A 14,791-nucleotide genomic window follows, 5' to 3' on the forward strand; every position below is an offset into this window, starting at 1 on the left:
ATATAGCTTAAATAAATGAGTGCATTTTAGAAATTGCATATATCAACAAAACTCACTTAAAACGGAATGGTGAGCCTGAGAACCACCTGCTGATGGATATTGAGTTATTGATGGAGATATTTAACCCAAGTTACAGAAGCCATAAACTCTTGCAAGATTGTATGCAGCTAATGGATTTTTTTCTCACTAGCAGTAGGCCTGAAAGATGTGTGTTCTTGTCTACTTGAACCACATTATCTAATCCATTTTACATCATCACACATGGCCTAAATCTGACTCCCCGATTGTCTAATGAATATCTATCTGAGCATACAGAATGGGAAGTCCCATTCTATCCTGGTCTTTGTTGAGTTAGCTTAAGGAGGGCAAACCTGTGGCCCGTGGCTCACGTTGCACATGCATAGAATAGTCACAGCCCACAAGTTGGCCATTCCCTAATTAATGATCTGGCTGGAGGATGGGGGGAGAAAGAGGGCCGAATATTCTACATCAGCATTTTGGGAGAGGAAAATCAGGCAGGGTTCTTGCTCCCAATACTTAACCAGCAACCTCGCTGGTCATACAAGTTTTGGAGGTTGGTTAGTTGAGGACAGGATTGGCCTTGGTTATAATTTTTGATTAATCCATATTTGATTAACCTGCCAACATTTACAAGCTTACAAAATGATTAAAGACAAAGTACTGGAACCTGTGAAGAAAAAAGGAATCAAGCACACTCAGCAGGTGAAATGAGAAAATTGACAAGAATTTGTCTTTTATGAAGGTCTTTATAGCTTGCAACTCCGGGTGCAAGTAATAGATGGCGTCATTGATGTTTTTCTGGTGAATAGTTCAGTGTAAACCGGGTTGAAACCAAACAGCAAATTTTAATGCCCGTTTCTCACATTTATTTTATATTAAAAAAAAGTCAGTACGGGTTTTAACTATGATGAAGGCCTTGCAAAACCAACAAATTAACTTGTTCTGGCATATCCAGCTGCTTTTCCATCTTTGTACCTTACTTTGTACCTTCCAACTGTGTGTGGAAAAAAAAGTGCAACTAGTCTTTAAATGCTGCATTACAATGTTAATGGTTACTAAAGAAACAAATCACTTAGAACTGCATGTATAAAGATCCAATACATGGAACAAGTGAAATTCAATCGAGCAACTATTGAAAAATAATATTCTAGACATGACATTCACCTTTGATCTAAGATCTGCCATTTGTGTACCTGATATACTCATAAGTTGGACCTAAAATGCTGCACTGAATAATCAAATACTTAGAAAATCTGAAAAGTAGATAAGACCACTGACCTATGATTGTGCTGTATCAGTATTTCGTGCATCACTTCAGTAAGTGTTTTCTGGTGGAAAACTGTCTTTGTGAAGTGAAAATGTTAAAATAGATTTCATTCAGTAATTCACTGTTCACTAAAGAAACAGCAAAACTAAATGTCTTCAGTAAACAGAGCAAACCAGTGAAAATACCACTCTCCATTAAATCCTGAATTATAATTTTGTACGGGTTTGAAACTACTGAATTAACCAAACCAAAATACAGTATTCCATTCAAGCACTGAACAGACTTCAAAGAAACTGTACCCTTTAATTTGAAAGACTACCCTGAAAGAAAAAACACCTGGAGAAGGCTTTCATAATATTAAACACTAAAAGCTCTAAACCTAGACAGTTTATGGTGCCTCAGTGACTGATATTTTTATTGAGCACATCAGAACCACAGTTGATGAGTAAACAACGTAACTATTTCACAACCAGCTGTCCAGAATGAACATTTTTAGAACTAGGTTGGAACATTTCTGTTTGAGAACTATTCTACACAAGAGGGTATTGCACTAGTGACGCAGCAGATTGGTTACATATTTTACAAGTAAAAAAAGCCCCATCAAATGTGCAAGTACTGCAGGAACAGATCAGCCTTGAGGGTCTTTCTGATCTGAGAAAGAAAAATTATAATGCACGGTCACTGGGTATGGTGTCCCGTAGATTTTAGGAGCATGGTTGTTCTGGGCAGAACACCGTATAAAACAGGAGACCATACATACATTAAGAAGATCAACCTTAATGCTGTTAAGACCATTATTTGCCCATCCTAGCAAAATAATAATATTCACATTTAGTGCAGCGGATTTTATATCAGAACAATGTCTTAAAAGCACTTCACAAGTTATAGTGTAAGGTGGAGTGACTGTGCATTTTATTGTGGGTGAATGAGGCAGCCAAATTGTACACAGTAACGTCAGCAAAGAAATGAAGACCAATTTTATTGGTCAGAGTTATCAAACAAAATCATCAATACCTACAGCTTGTTCTTTCTCCTTATCTTCATCTCAACTTAACCTAGTTTTTTTTAACTCTTTTCTACCTATCCAACTTTTTTTTCTAACATGTCCATCTTTCATTATCTACCTCCATTTTCATTTTTCTCAGACCATTTGTTTAGGAAATTGGAAACAGTTTATTGTAACAAAGTACATGCCTTCAGTTGCAGTGGACAAGGATGTTAATGGACATTACATCACTGCTGGTAAAACATACCCACAACGTAACCTGTGCTTTCTCCACAAAATCCTTCGCATAGCACAAATTTGCAAGCCTTCAGCTCCAATGAAAACTCAGCTCTGAGCCAAAGCCTTATGAGTCTGATTACTATACATATGATTTCCCAGAAAAAGCATGATTCAGAATCAAGTCAAAGTGAATTTGCCTTCAGCCATGTCTTGTGACATCACCAGAATGCTTTTTAAGATGTCATTCTCTGCCTCTTCCTGTCATAAAAGATCACTGAATGAAGGACAATGAAGAAACTTTAAACTACTGAGAATGAAGGGAAATATCACCTTAACACTGTACAAATTTGCAATTTATTTACATTCACTTTACTTACCATGCTATAATTTTTTCAAATATTATTTGGAGTAAACATTGCAATAAAGAAAACAATCAGATAATGCTAACCACACAAAATATTCTTTATGTGGGTTATGCATATGTACCTGAGTTCATTAGTTTCCAGAGCTGGTCCACCAGGGCCTCATTGCACAGAGGAGATTCTGCACTCTTGGTAAACGGTGGATTCTTATTCAGCATGCTCAAAACCTTATGCCTATAATGAATGAAATAAAGATCCATTTTCAAGTACATGCGAGTCACTAAATAGACACTCGGACACACAATTTACCCCTTTAAAAGATGGGAACAAATATTTTATGAGCCTGACATGTTGCAGGACATTTGTACACTTAGAATAAAAATATAAGTAACTCAAATCACTCAGTAAACCTATTTTAGTTCAGCCATTAATTTTTCTGATGGTTATTCATTTTATCTACCTTGCTGGCTTTCTTCGACAATACAGGCAAGTAACATTTAAGCAATTAGTTAGCTTGAAAGTATGAAAGAGTACATATTTATGTCCGCATTATTTTCCCAGGCAATACATATCTTCAGCAAAGAGGATAGTTTGCCGGTTTACCAACACTGTTCTGAACTGGCTGCTTAGAGGCACGTGACAAACCGTTGGCAACAACTCTCCTTTCAACATATTCCTCAGAGATTTAGGGAGGCAGGTGCAGACTACTATAAAGAGCTGTTAATTCTGAAGAAATTGCATACAATTTTGAGCATTCTGGCCAATAAAGACAAAGCTTTACTTTCCAATTCTTCAGATTGCTAGCTAGAACTGAAACTAAATGTATGGTTTGTAGAAAGGACTGTAATTTTAACTGACTGATTGTAGTTGAAATTGAAATGAACACTTTTAAAGTATGTAGTTACAGAGAGGGTGCAAAGTCAGAATGATTCATTTTAACCATAGCTATCAGTTTCTTAGAAGGCATATTCCATGGTTCTCAATCAACTAAAAAATGGAAAATTGGTATGTGGTTTTAATATGGTTAGGTGTTAAAGACCATGGAAGAGTAATAGGATTATTTGCAATTACGTGGAAAGCAGATTGGAATAGTAGCATTTTTTTCAATTATATCTCCTATATATTATATATCATCATACCCTCTGGATCTAAAGTTGCACCCATTGTCCTGGTCCTTACTATACCATAGAGAAATGTACTTGTCAGTGCACAATAGGTCAGGGTACTACACATGAATTTACTCAATCAGTAGCACTTCTAAGCATAACATTTTACGTGTCAAGAGTTGACCAGTAATGTCTTTAAATTGACCCTGCCAATGTTCAGTCTTTGTGTTTTTGATTGGCTGAAAAAACAGCCTCTGCAGTTTGTTTTCAGCTAATAAAAGCCAATTTCTTTAAAACTGCTTCAACCTCAAATATCAATGGTGAAAGCCATAAGGAACGAGAAAACAGGTTAGTGAAGTGATTGAACTGAATCTAAAAGAAAATATATAAAGGTAAAGCATAAACTTCTTAAATATTATAATTTAAGTTTAAATAAATATAAAAGGAAAAGCAAATATGGATAAGAAAGTCAGATTGGAATTTAGACAAAATCTGGGAACAGAAATAGGCCATTCAGCCCCTCGAGCCACTGATCTGTACCATAACTCCAAGTATCCGCCTTTGCCCCACATATGTTGATACGCCTACGTAACAAAAATCTTTCCACCTCAGTCTTGAAAATGTTAATGTATCCAGCATCCACAGCCTTTTGGAGAAGAGAGTTCCATCACATGCGTTTACATTCGATATGATTTCATCGATATGATGAATATCAAGTGTATCACTAAATTGACCCGAATATTCATTTATTCAAACTCACCAAACAGTCTATTTAAAATAACAAAAACTAAATGCGTTCTAGCAAAACTAACCTTATATAAGGCACAGGATCATTTTGGACCAGATCTAGCAGCCATTGCAGTTCATCAGTGCTTCTGTCCACTGAGCAAAAACATTTGGTTAGAGCTTTGATCATGAAGATAATTCAAACATTACTTATATTTATGAAATACAAATATTAGTGTAATTAAAAATTTTATGAAATAAAATTTTACAAGTGCTTCTATAAAATGTATTTTTTTCCAAAAAGTTATTAGGATGATTTTTTTTGTCAGCTGTGTTCTGAAACATTCAGAAAACCATCACCAAGCTTAATAGTAATCAAACCAAACAGAGATCTAGATGGGACGTCTAGAAGACGTGAAAAGCGCTATATCAAATGCAAGGATTATAATTATTACATATGTAGACCACTTACTAAGTATTAGGAAGAAATACAAACACTGGGGTCTAAAATGCAATCCGGGCAAATAGATTTGCAAATAGCAATTCTGATATGCAAATACTGACTCCTACTGGTAACCCAATATCACCAAGGAACTGCTCCAATACGATACACTTCAGATTGTGTTGGGATAAAGTTCTCAAGCTGGAGGCACTTCCAATTACCATTACAGTCACTTTTGCAAGTATGAGTAACTACAAATCATTTTATGAATTTCCCATTTTAGACACCAATTAAAACCCAACTAAAATTTGCTTTCCTTATTTCAGAGTTAAACTAAAAGCAGCTTTTAGTTGTCCAAATCTATGGGGAGGAAGCAATTTTAGTCTTCCAAATTAATTACTCTCTTTTATCCATTTTATTGTTGCTCCAATACTTGCTCCTCCAACAATTTAGAGACTCCCTAGAGAAGGGAGGTCTCCCAGCGTCCTGGCCAACAATCCCCCAAATAAAATCAGTCATTTGTTTCATGGCTGTTGTGGGACATTGCTGTTTGCAACTATGCTGCCGCATTTGCCTACAAATACACTGTCACTCCATTTCATAGTAAATCGTGTGAAGCGCTTTGAGACATCTTTCTGATGTGATATGGCTCTATGCCAAATGCAAAGATTATGCAATAATGTAATGTCAACACCAGTACATTTTTTTGTCTCCATTATTATTACAACAGCAATGACCTAAACAGTTAAAGGCAAATGATGCAATTTATTTACTCTGATAATAAACACTCCTTCCACGTGACATGAACTATAAATGAAAAGCTTGTAGATTGACTCCCTAATAATTTCCTGTCACACAAACAAAATGCAAGGACACATATTAAATAACTAAGAATTACATAATTCCTGACCCCTTGCCTCAAGAACGTAATATGTTCTTACATAGTTAAATTTTAAACACTTGGGAAGTTTCTGTTCGGATTAATTAGAGGAATGGTGAATGGAATCCCTGTCAATAAAATATTTGATGTTGCATGATCAAGCTCTCAAGGTTGTATAATAAAGAGTACAATCCTTAAAAAGTGAGGAAAGGAGAACAAAAATCACACTTAAATGAAAAAAGAAATACAATAAATAACTGTTTTGTTTGGAAAAGGCAACTCAAGAGACGCAAGCTTTTTTTTAATAAAGCACCAGAGTCTGGGGACAATAACTAAGCAATCCACTTCCATATGGCAAGGATTTACTACCAAACAATTTCAGCTAGCTTTAGTTCATAAGCTACACTACTGCCATGTTTATAACAAGAATCTAGTTGTTGAATATTTAATGGAAAATTACAGCAGTTCATAAACAATAAAAGTAGGCAATCCAGAACATACAAGGCAATAAACAGCTCCTGCACATCACACACAACAGAGCACTCCTTGAGGTGTTTATTAGTGCTCAGGAACAGCTTTTAGTTTTGCGAATTACACTCAGATTCTGGAAGTTTCCCTCCACAAGGGATTTGGACTGGTGGGGTGGAGGGCAGGGAGGGTAGGAGGGTCGCCGAATGCGAGGTCAAAGAGGATATTCTTGAGATGTGCTTTGAAGAGGCAAAGGGAGGGGGCAGACAAAGGGACCGGGGGTTGGAGTTCCAAAGGGTGGGGGCAAAGAAGCTGAACGCTCAACTGCTGATGGTGGTCATCCAGCACTCTGTAGCTTGTGTCCTCTCCCACACCAGACTCCGTGACCCTATCAACCCTACCCTTGCCTGCTCCACTGGCTCCCTATTCCCCAGAGGACAGAATTCAACGCCCTCCATGGCTGTGCTCCTTCCTAACCCTGTGACCTGCTAACCTATATCAACCTGTCCATCCCTCTGCTCAGGAGATTCCAGTCTCCGCCAAGTCCCTTGTCTGGTCCACCCACCATCAGTGGTTGGGCCTTCAGCTTTTCTGCCACCACCCTTTGGAACTCCATCCCCCAATCCCTTCATCTGGCCTCTCGTCTCCCTTGCCTCCTTCAAAGCACATCTCAAGACCCTCCTCTTCAACCGCGCATTTGGCCACCTTCCTATCCCGACCCTCCCTGCCCTCATCCCCCTGGTCCCAAACCCGTGCTCGGGTCCAAACCCCTGACAGTTCAGAGCCTTGGAACGTACTCAAGACGTGAGAGGCATTATACAATTGTAATTTGTCAGTTTGTTAGCATTCTACATGTACAAGTTTTTAGAAGTACAAGTATGTAAATAGTACAATCGAATAACACGCTCGCATTGAAAAAGCATTTGAACACAAAGCTGTCACGCTGACTTGCAAAACTTCGACTACAATTTGAGACCACCTCAGTTGTTCTCACGAGTCAACATGATGTACATGGAATTCCTTGCAGAAAATGTAATTTACAGTGGGAAGTCTTGTATCCAACACGATGAGCCAGTATTTCTGTGATTTGAGTCTTTTTGATCCCAATATCATACAATTACAGGTGCTGACTTTAAACAAGGTGGCAATGTAGTTTTTAATATAGATTAGTATTTCTTTATTGACCACCACACTAATATTTCTGAGTTACAACTGGCTGATAAAATCACACAGGACAATTCAAAATAGTAAACAAATGTAGGGCATTTTTCTATTCAATGTTTACAAAGAATATTTGCTTTGGAAGGCATTAAACAGTCAACAATTTTAACTTAAGAAAACAAGAATTCCATACCTTGCGTGTAGTCCACAACTGCTTCCAAGGCTGCAATGCGCACATCAACAAAGTGACCATTTTCTGCATATGATTTGAAGAGTGAAGGATCACTAGGAATATGACCATTCTTTTGCAGCACTCGAATAGCTTTCAGGCAACTATAAATTAATACACAAATGTTATGAATACTTTTTTTTATATAATTGCTCTGTGTTTTTGGTGGTCCAACAGCTAAAGCACTTGATTTAAATTAAATATGTGTTAAATATGTGTTCAAGCCTCCAGAGCTACCAGTAACACAAATAGACCTGGTTAGGTTTGCTCAAATCTTAACCTTTAAATCCTTCCATGGCCTTGCCCCATTCTACCTCTGCAACCTCCTCAAAACCTACAAACGGCTGCTCCCTCTGCTCAGTGGGCACCAGCCTGCTTCACGTTTCCCACCCCACTCTTGGCGGTCAAGCTTTCAGTCTTTCTGCCCCCACTCTTAGGAACCCCATCCTGGAGTACCCACGACTCACTCCATCTCTTTCCTCCCTCAAGATCCCCTCAAGACTTTCCCCTTGGACTGTGCTTTTGACCATTTTTTTTGTAGAAACCTTTGACATCCTCCCAAATGTGAAAGGTGTTCCATAAAGTGTATAGTGTACGCCCTAAACAAAACTGAAACAGTACAGCTAATGCATTATAGATACTAGGGCACAGTGAGGTATGGAACAGTGGGAGACAATCCCGTTCACTTTCACTTTCCTTTGGGTCTGTGAGCCAACACTAAACAGAGGAAAGAGAGGGAACAACAATTGGAGAGGTTAGTTATCCTGTCCTGCCATGTTCCCGTATTGCCTATTTTGGCCTTGACTGAGGCCTGCATTGATGGGAGTTCTCCTCCCTATCCTCTTGACTGGATTCTGTGCGTAGCCCAGCAAAACAAAAAGAGAAAACCTTATTTTAAGAAACAGACAAGAGTAATTTAAAAGTAGCAGGGGGTATCCAGAATCAATGAGTAATAGTACCTGACAGTGATTGTGTTTCTATAGCTTGGAAGCAGTTTCTCCATGTTTAGAAATCTGGTGATCTCCTCCAGAATCAGCCGGATATCAGGGTTCAGGTTATCTAATGTTCGAATTTCATTATTGATGCTAATTGCAGGTGTCACTGAGTTTGCAAGTGCGTCTATAAGCTCAGCACGGTAATAATTGTCTGAAAACTGAAAAGGGAAAAGGAAGCACAAATCAAAATATAAAGGATGCAAGGAAACTGCAAGGTTTAACTGTTCATACTAGCAGGTGGTTTTATGCTGAACACATTGGACTTTAGAAAGTACTAAGAATATTTCTGAAAACAAAATTCACCATTTTCTAAAACTACATTTCAAAATTTGAATTTAAAACACAAATTATACGAGAGCAGTGAGAAATAATAATTATTATTCAATCTTAAAATACCAAAAAATAAGCATTTCCCCCCACTTAAAACAATTCTGCTGATACATTACCTTATTCTTTCTGTTGTCATTGTATTTAATTAGATCCAAAATAAAGGCCAGCACTTCTTTAGGACACTGGTTATGGACATCCCTCAGCAATGCCATTGCAACTGGCATAGTCTGTGGAAAAATATAATAATAATCTTTGCATTTGAAATAGCGCTTTTCACATCTTCTAGACGTCTCAAAGTGCTTCACAGAATAGACTGTAAAGTGAATTGACTGTATATTTGTGGGCGAAACTATATATATGTGAAAAATAGGTAAAGTCTATTGATTAACTTTAATAATATATTATATGTTTTCTGACATCTCATTAATTATGAACTATGAACATTTCTTTGTGCCTATAGTCAGGATTCAGAACGCATGGCAATTGTAATTTAAAAAATCTTTCTTGGGGAGGAGTCTATGATAGAACACTAAAAGAAAATTTAAAGTAATAAAAGAGACTAAAGAATCCAGGCTGGCCCCAGTTCCTCTCCATATTCACATGATTTGAGCTTCCTAAAGGAGGAAGTCTCTCAGAAAAAAAGAGAAAGAATGTGAAGGAAAAAGAGGGAGCGGGACCTGGTCAATAATGAGAATGGGAAGGTAGACAGAGAAGTGGTGGACAAGAGAAAAAAGGGGCAGAGAAAGAGATAGAAATGTAGAGAAAGTTAATTATATTTATATATATTCTATAGATATAAAACATTTATTAAAACATTAAATTCCATCTAGTCTACACTCCTACAGCCTCTTGGAAAAGTTAAAGGGTTGGGAAACAGGTCAACTCAGTTTATATGGCACAAGGAAGGGATACCCACGAGTGGGCAGAAAAAGTAACACAGTAGGTTTAATAAAGAACTAAAATACAAGTCATAATTGGTATTCTTTATTGTGTGTGCACACAATTATAGAATATATGTTATTTCTTCCAGTTTCTTTACAATTCAAATACAGTAATTCAACCCATCTCATAACCAACTACAGCTTTTTTTTAAAAAAAGATTTAAAAGCATGCACAGTTAATTTGTACCTAGCCACTTGTGTGAAAAAAAACCATTGTGATAAAAGTTGAGTAATTTGAGGCTTAAACATAGTCTACCATTGCACACCTCCCTGAACCTGTATACAACAGCAAGAGTTACATTTATATAGCACCCTTCATGTGGTTTTAGATTCAAGGAGTGCTGATAATGGCTTAATTTGACGTCGAGCCAGGGAAAAAGGGGAGGTGACCAAGGACACAGTGGAAGTGGAAAGGTGGGATCTGAAGATATGTGAGAGGGGACAAGAAGAAGGGATTGAGGCAGAGAATTCAAGAGGTTCAGAGTGTGGTGGCTGAAGACACGGCAGCCGATGGTGGAGCAGAGGGTTTGAGTGAGACATAGAAAGCCCAGCAATCGGGGCGAGTAAATAGTGAGTAGTGAGAAGGTTGAAGAGGTTGGGAGGTGCTAGGGTATTAAGACATTTGTAGGCAAATCTGAGCATCTTGAAAAATAGATCCATTCTGCAAAGGGAGCCAATGGAGCCTGGCAAGACCGGAATGATGGAAGTGCAGAGTTTGGTATGGGTGAGGATAGAGGCAGAGGAGTTTGAATCAGTTGGAGACAGACCAGAATTTGCAAAGAAACGTAGGAGCCAAATGATCCATTAAACCTGGTCATCCATTTTGCTACTTCATTTTCACTTATCCCAAAGGAAGGGTTTGGCAGCCTTCTCTCATTGGGGAATAATGTGCAGTGACCCCAAACAAGAGAAAGGACAAACACAGAACATTTGAAATAAAAATAAAAAAATTGGCTTGAAATTCTTTTTCAACATAATGCAAAAAAAGGGAGACAGAGCAGCCAGGGAAAGATGAGGGCAACAGAGAAAATGAGAAGGAAAAGAGAAAAAAGATGAAAGAGAACATTTTAAATTCAGAGAGAGAGAGAGAGAGAGACACACACATAAACACACACAAACTAACAACGAGTAATTAAAAAGGGGGAAAGCCGACATGAATGGTAGGCATGAAAAAGACGGGTCAGAAAAAGTGGGAGAGTTAAGGGAATTTTTTTTAACATTTCTGCAGGCCACGTGCAGACTCCCCAGCCCACTCTCACTTAGCTTGCTGGCTTTCAGTGGCCAGGTGTCAACTTTGACTCAGTATGAATCTGCTGCTCACAGGATTCAAACAATTACAATGTTCGTGGCAACATTTGTCAAAAAATGCTGGTAAATCCCAGTATCAGAATTACAATTACACTTAGCCGGAAATTCTGGCTCATTGGACTGCATCTCTCAGTGTATAGTGAAATATGCCAAATATTAATTATGTTTGTTGTCAACTTAATTTAACAAGGAGTATTGGAGTCCTTCATTAACTAAGCTAACTCACATAAAAAAAATTCACAGCGTATCAAGATTTTATTATTTTTAAAAATAGATCTTACCTTCTGCAGAAAGTAGCTTTGAAAGTTCATGAAATTGTTGGTCTTGACGATATTTGTACAACTCTTGCAGCAGAACATGCGAGTGAACAGCGACTTCATGGCTGGTGGCCCTGTCCAAGTGCTCACCATGGAATTTGCAATCTGCAATTATACAGTTCTAAACATGAGGAAATAGTACTTGTGAGATACTACAGTGTTCAAATAGACTTTGGTTACTTTTTAATAGATTATTAACGCATACTTTTGAATAATGATGGAGCAGATGAATACGTAACTTGTATTCTTCAGTTCTTGTATACACATCCAATGCACACTTGCTCTCCTTAATCTTCCTCTCAAAATGTTTAACTATCACATTTGTCTGCATTAAATATGCCATTTCTCTCCCAATCAATTAATCTGTCTATGTCCCCTTGAAGTTGCTTACAATCTTCTCAATTGTTAGATATACTCCCTATTCCGTGTCATCTGGCTTCTTAAATTTTTTACGCCTTATACCAGAATCTAAATCATTGATTATAAATGAAGAAAAGCAATGGTCCTAACACTGTCCACTGGGGGACACCACTATTTACATCTTTCAATTGTGAATAACAACCATGCACTCCCACCTTCTGTTCTATCACCCACCAACTTTCTATCCATGTTGCTACCTTTTCATTAATACCATGTGCCCTTATTTGTTTTTAACAAGCCTCCCAAGTGGCAAACAAAATCTTCTTCCAGCAACTGGAAGAGAGTTCTTCCAACCCGTAGGAATACCACTCTAAAAGCAGGTCACTTTGGACCAGAGTTCCTGCGGGTCAGAGTGCCCTACATGTGGTTAATGACTCCCATTAAGAACTGGCACAATTAAAACCACATAATCCTTCCTAAAATGAGAAAAACAAAAAGAGAAAAGGACTCAATGATGTCTTGCTCGACACTAAGATGAGCTCTTAGCATTTGCACTCTTGCTTTTTGCTAATGCACCCTAGTACTTTATTAGCTTTTTTCCATTGCCATAAAACACTAGCGGACTATCTATTTATCCAAAAAGATTCCCAACTATTTCCTGATCAGCATACTGTACAAAATCTTTATTTCCTTCAAATATATGCTACCTAACAGCCCAGCTACCCAAAAGATCCAATTTCTTCCGAAACTAATTACATTTTCCACATTATTTGCTTTGTTTCTTACCCTGGTGTATTATTCACAAACTAGAAAATCTGTTGAAAATTCATTGATAAATCTACAATAAATTTAGGTTAAAATAAGCATCATGTTCCTCGCCTCAAGCCATATATTATATTTTGTATATGTTCTATAATTTGCATTGGAATATTTTACTCCTAAAAAATCTGAATATTTATTAGAGTTCGATTAACCTAATTTCTAGTTTCAGTTGATGTACTGTGTTTGAAACATTAACTCAGCTTTCCGTTTCAAATGCTGCACATTTCCAGCATTTCATCCAATAATTCAGATTCCTAGCATTCATGGTTTTTCCTTTGACCCTGACTTTTCAGGGTAGGGAAGCAATGTTTTAAAATGTCACAATAATTAAATTTTAAAGTCAGTAAAGACTCACAAAGCATAAAATGAATTACCAATTAATCTCTAAGTGCTATGGATAAAATCTATGGTGGGGTTTAGTTTTTGGACTCAACAGATTTTAGCAATGATCTGAGCAAATTACACATTTATCTAACATATTACAAAATCCATCAGTTCTCACCTTTGCCAGACGAAAGCAAGCTCCCATTCGGACTTTGTAGAAACACTGTTCTTGTTCCAAAATATCAGTTAGAGCTAGACGAGATGCTGGAGTAGGAAACTTTGCTAACGCAGAAATCGATTCTTCCTGTGCAACTACATCCCTTTCATAGCGGAGCTGGTACTGCCACATGAAATCAGCCTGCTCAAATTCCACCTTTCTCAAAACAGACATGTCTGGGTCGATCCTTATCCACAGCAATGGAGAATCAGCACTATAAATACACGAGGCGCATAATCATATATTTTGTAGAATTCAACTATCTGTGACACATCAGCATATTTGTCGAGATGGTATGCAATTTGATTAAAATAAATACTCAGCTACTTCAATGGCTTTGTAGGTAAATGTACTGCCTCGTGATAGACTATCTGTACAAATCAGAAGGTTGTAGGTTTAAATCCCAATCTGTGCTAAATTAGCTCATCGTGGTCAGAGTATTTGCGGTGCTACAATTAGCTTCATTCACACTGCTTTAAAGTTCAGCTCCTGATAACTATTCAGAGACCCCTGCTGGAAGGTGTACATCTGAAAAAGTTAGGTAAGGACAGGATTATATTGGGCTCTGATTCTCTCATGATTGAATAGACTGTCAAAACTTACATGACCACTCAAACTCACTTAGGCCGAGGTACCAGAGAACAGCTCATGCTCTTGGGACCGCATCCCAGTGAAAAGAAAATAGGAGCTTAAAAAAAGGTTTCAGGAAAGAACCAAAGGAATTCAGGGGAGAAACTCATGAGAAGAAATTTACAATTTTCTCTCAAAATCAAAGTCGCTATTAAAATTGTCCTGAATATAATTACTTTAGAATGACAAAAAAAGACCTACTCCATTGCAGAAAGATCCATGTCCACTTCTTCCCCATTCAACAGTGGGATCTTCTTTTTCTTATTTCTGAATGGGAAAAAAGACATCCATTTTTAACAAAACAATAAAATAGACCTGCATTAGGGAATTATATTTCAAAATAACATTTCTGTCAAAACATTCTCAAAATTCATGCCAGTATTTTTTTCAGGTTTAAAGAGCTTGTCAATACAATCGTATTGTCACTGCTCAGGATTATCTTTGGGGATTATGGACCTTGAGACTCAAGTGACAATAAACTGTTGATTACAAGAGGCTTAAAGCACTACATTGTGGATTGTAATATCAGTTTTGCATCATGTAAAATAATTAATGAGCAGAAAATTTTTGTTTCTTTAGGGTTATGAACATATAATAATACTAATTCTTAACAATCCTTGCTTGCATCCGATATACCGCCTACCGTGGAGTCCTGTAGCT

General features: G+C 37.4%; 1 protein-coding gene across 3 annotated transcripts in view; it reads right to left on the reverse strand.

Annotated features, from left to right (window-relative positions):
* Positions 1-14,791, reverse strand: part of taf2 (TAF2 RNA polymerase II, TATA box binding protein (TBP)-associated factor) — a 51,493-nt gene that overhangs the window by 12,392 nt on the left and 24,310 nt on the right. For all 3 annotated transcript variants that reach the window (XM_007907518.2, XM_007907517.2, XM_007907519.2), the window contains 8 exons: positions 14,333-14,398; positions 13,463-13,715; positions 11,743-11,883; positions 9,329-9,439; positions 8,847-9,040; positions 7,852-7,991; positions 4,794-4,863; positions 3,000-3,109 (listed from right to left, as the gene is read on the reverse strand). In XM_007907518.2, coding sequence (XP_007905709.1) covers positions 3,000-3,109; positions 4,794-4,863; positions 7,852-7,991; positions 8,847-9,040; positions 9,329-9,439; positions 11,743-11,883; positions 13,463-13,715; positions 14,333-14,398 — 1,085 coding nt within the window. The remainder of the gene's footprint in view (positions 1-2,999; positions 3,110-4,793; positions 4,864-7,851; positions 7,992-8,846; positions 9,041-9,328; positions 9,440-11,742; positions 11,884-13,462; positions 13,716-14,332; positions 14,399-14,791) is intronic.

This window comes from Callorhinchus milii, unplaced genomic scaffold (assembly GCF_018977255.1).
Source record: "Callorhinchus milii isolate IMCB2004 unplaced genomic scaffold, IMCB_Cmil_1.0 Scaffold2, whole genome shotgun sequence".
In the NCBI taxonomy this organism is placed as follows: domain Eukaryota; kingdom Metazoa; phylum Chordata; class Chondrichthyes; order Chimaeriformes; family Callorhinchidae; genus Callorhinchus; species Callorhinchus milii.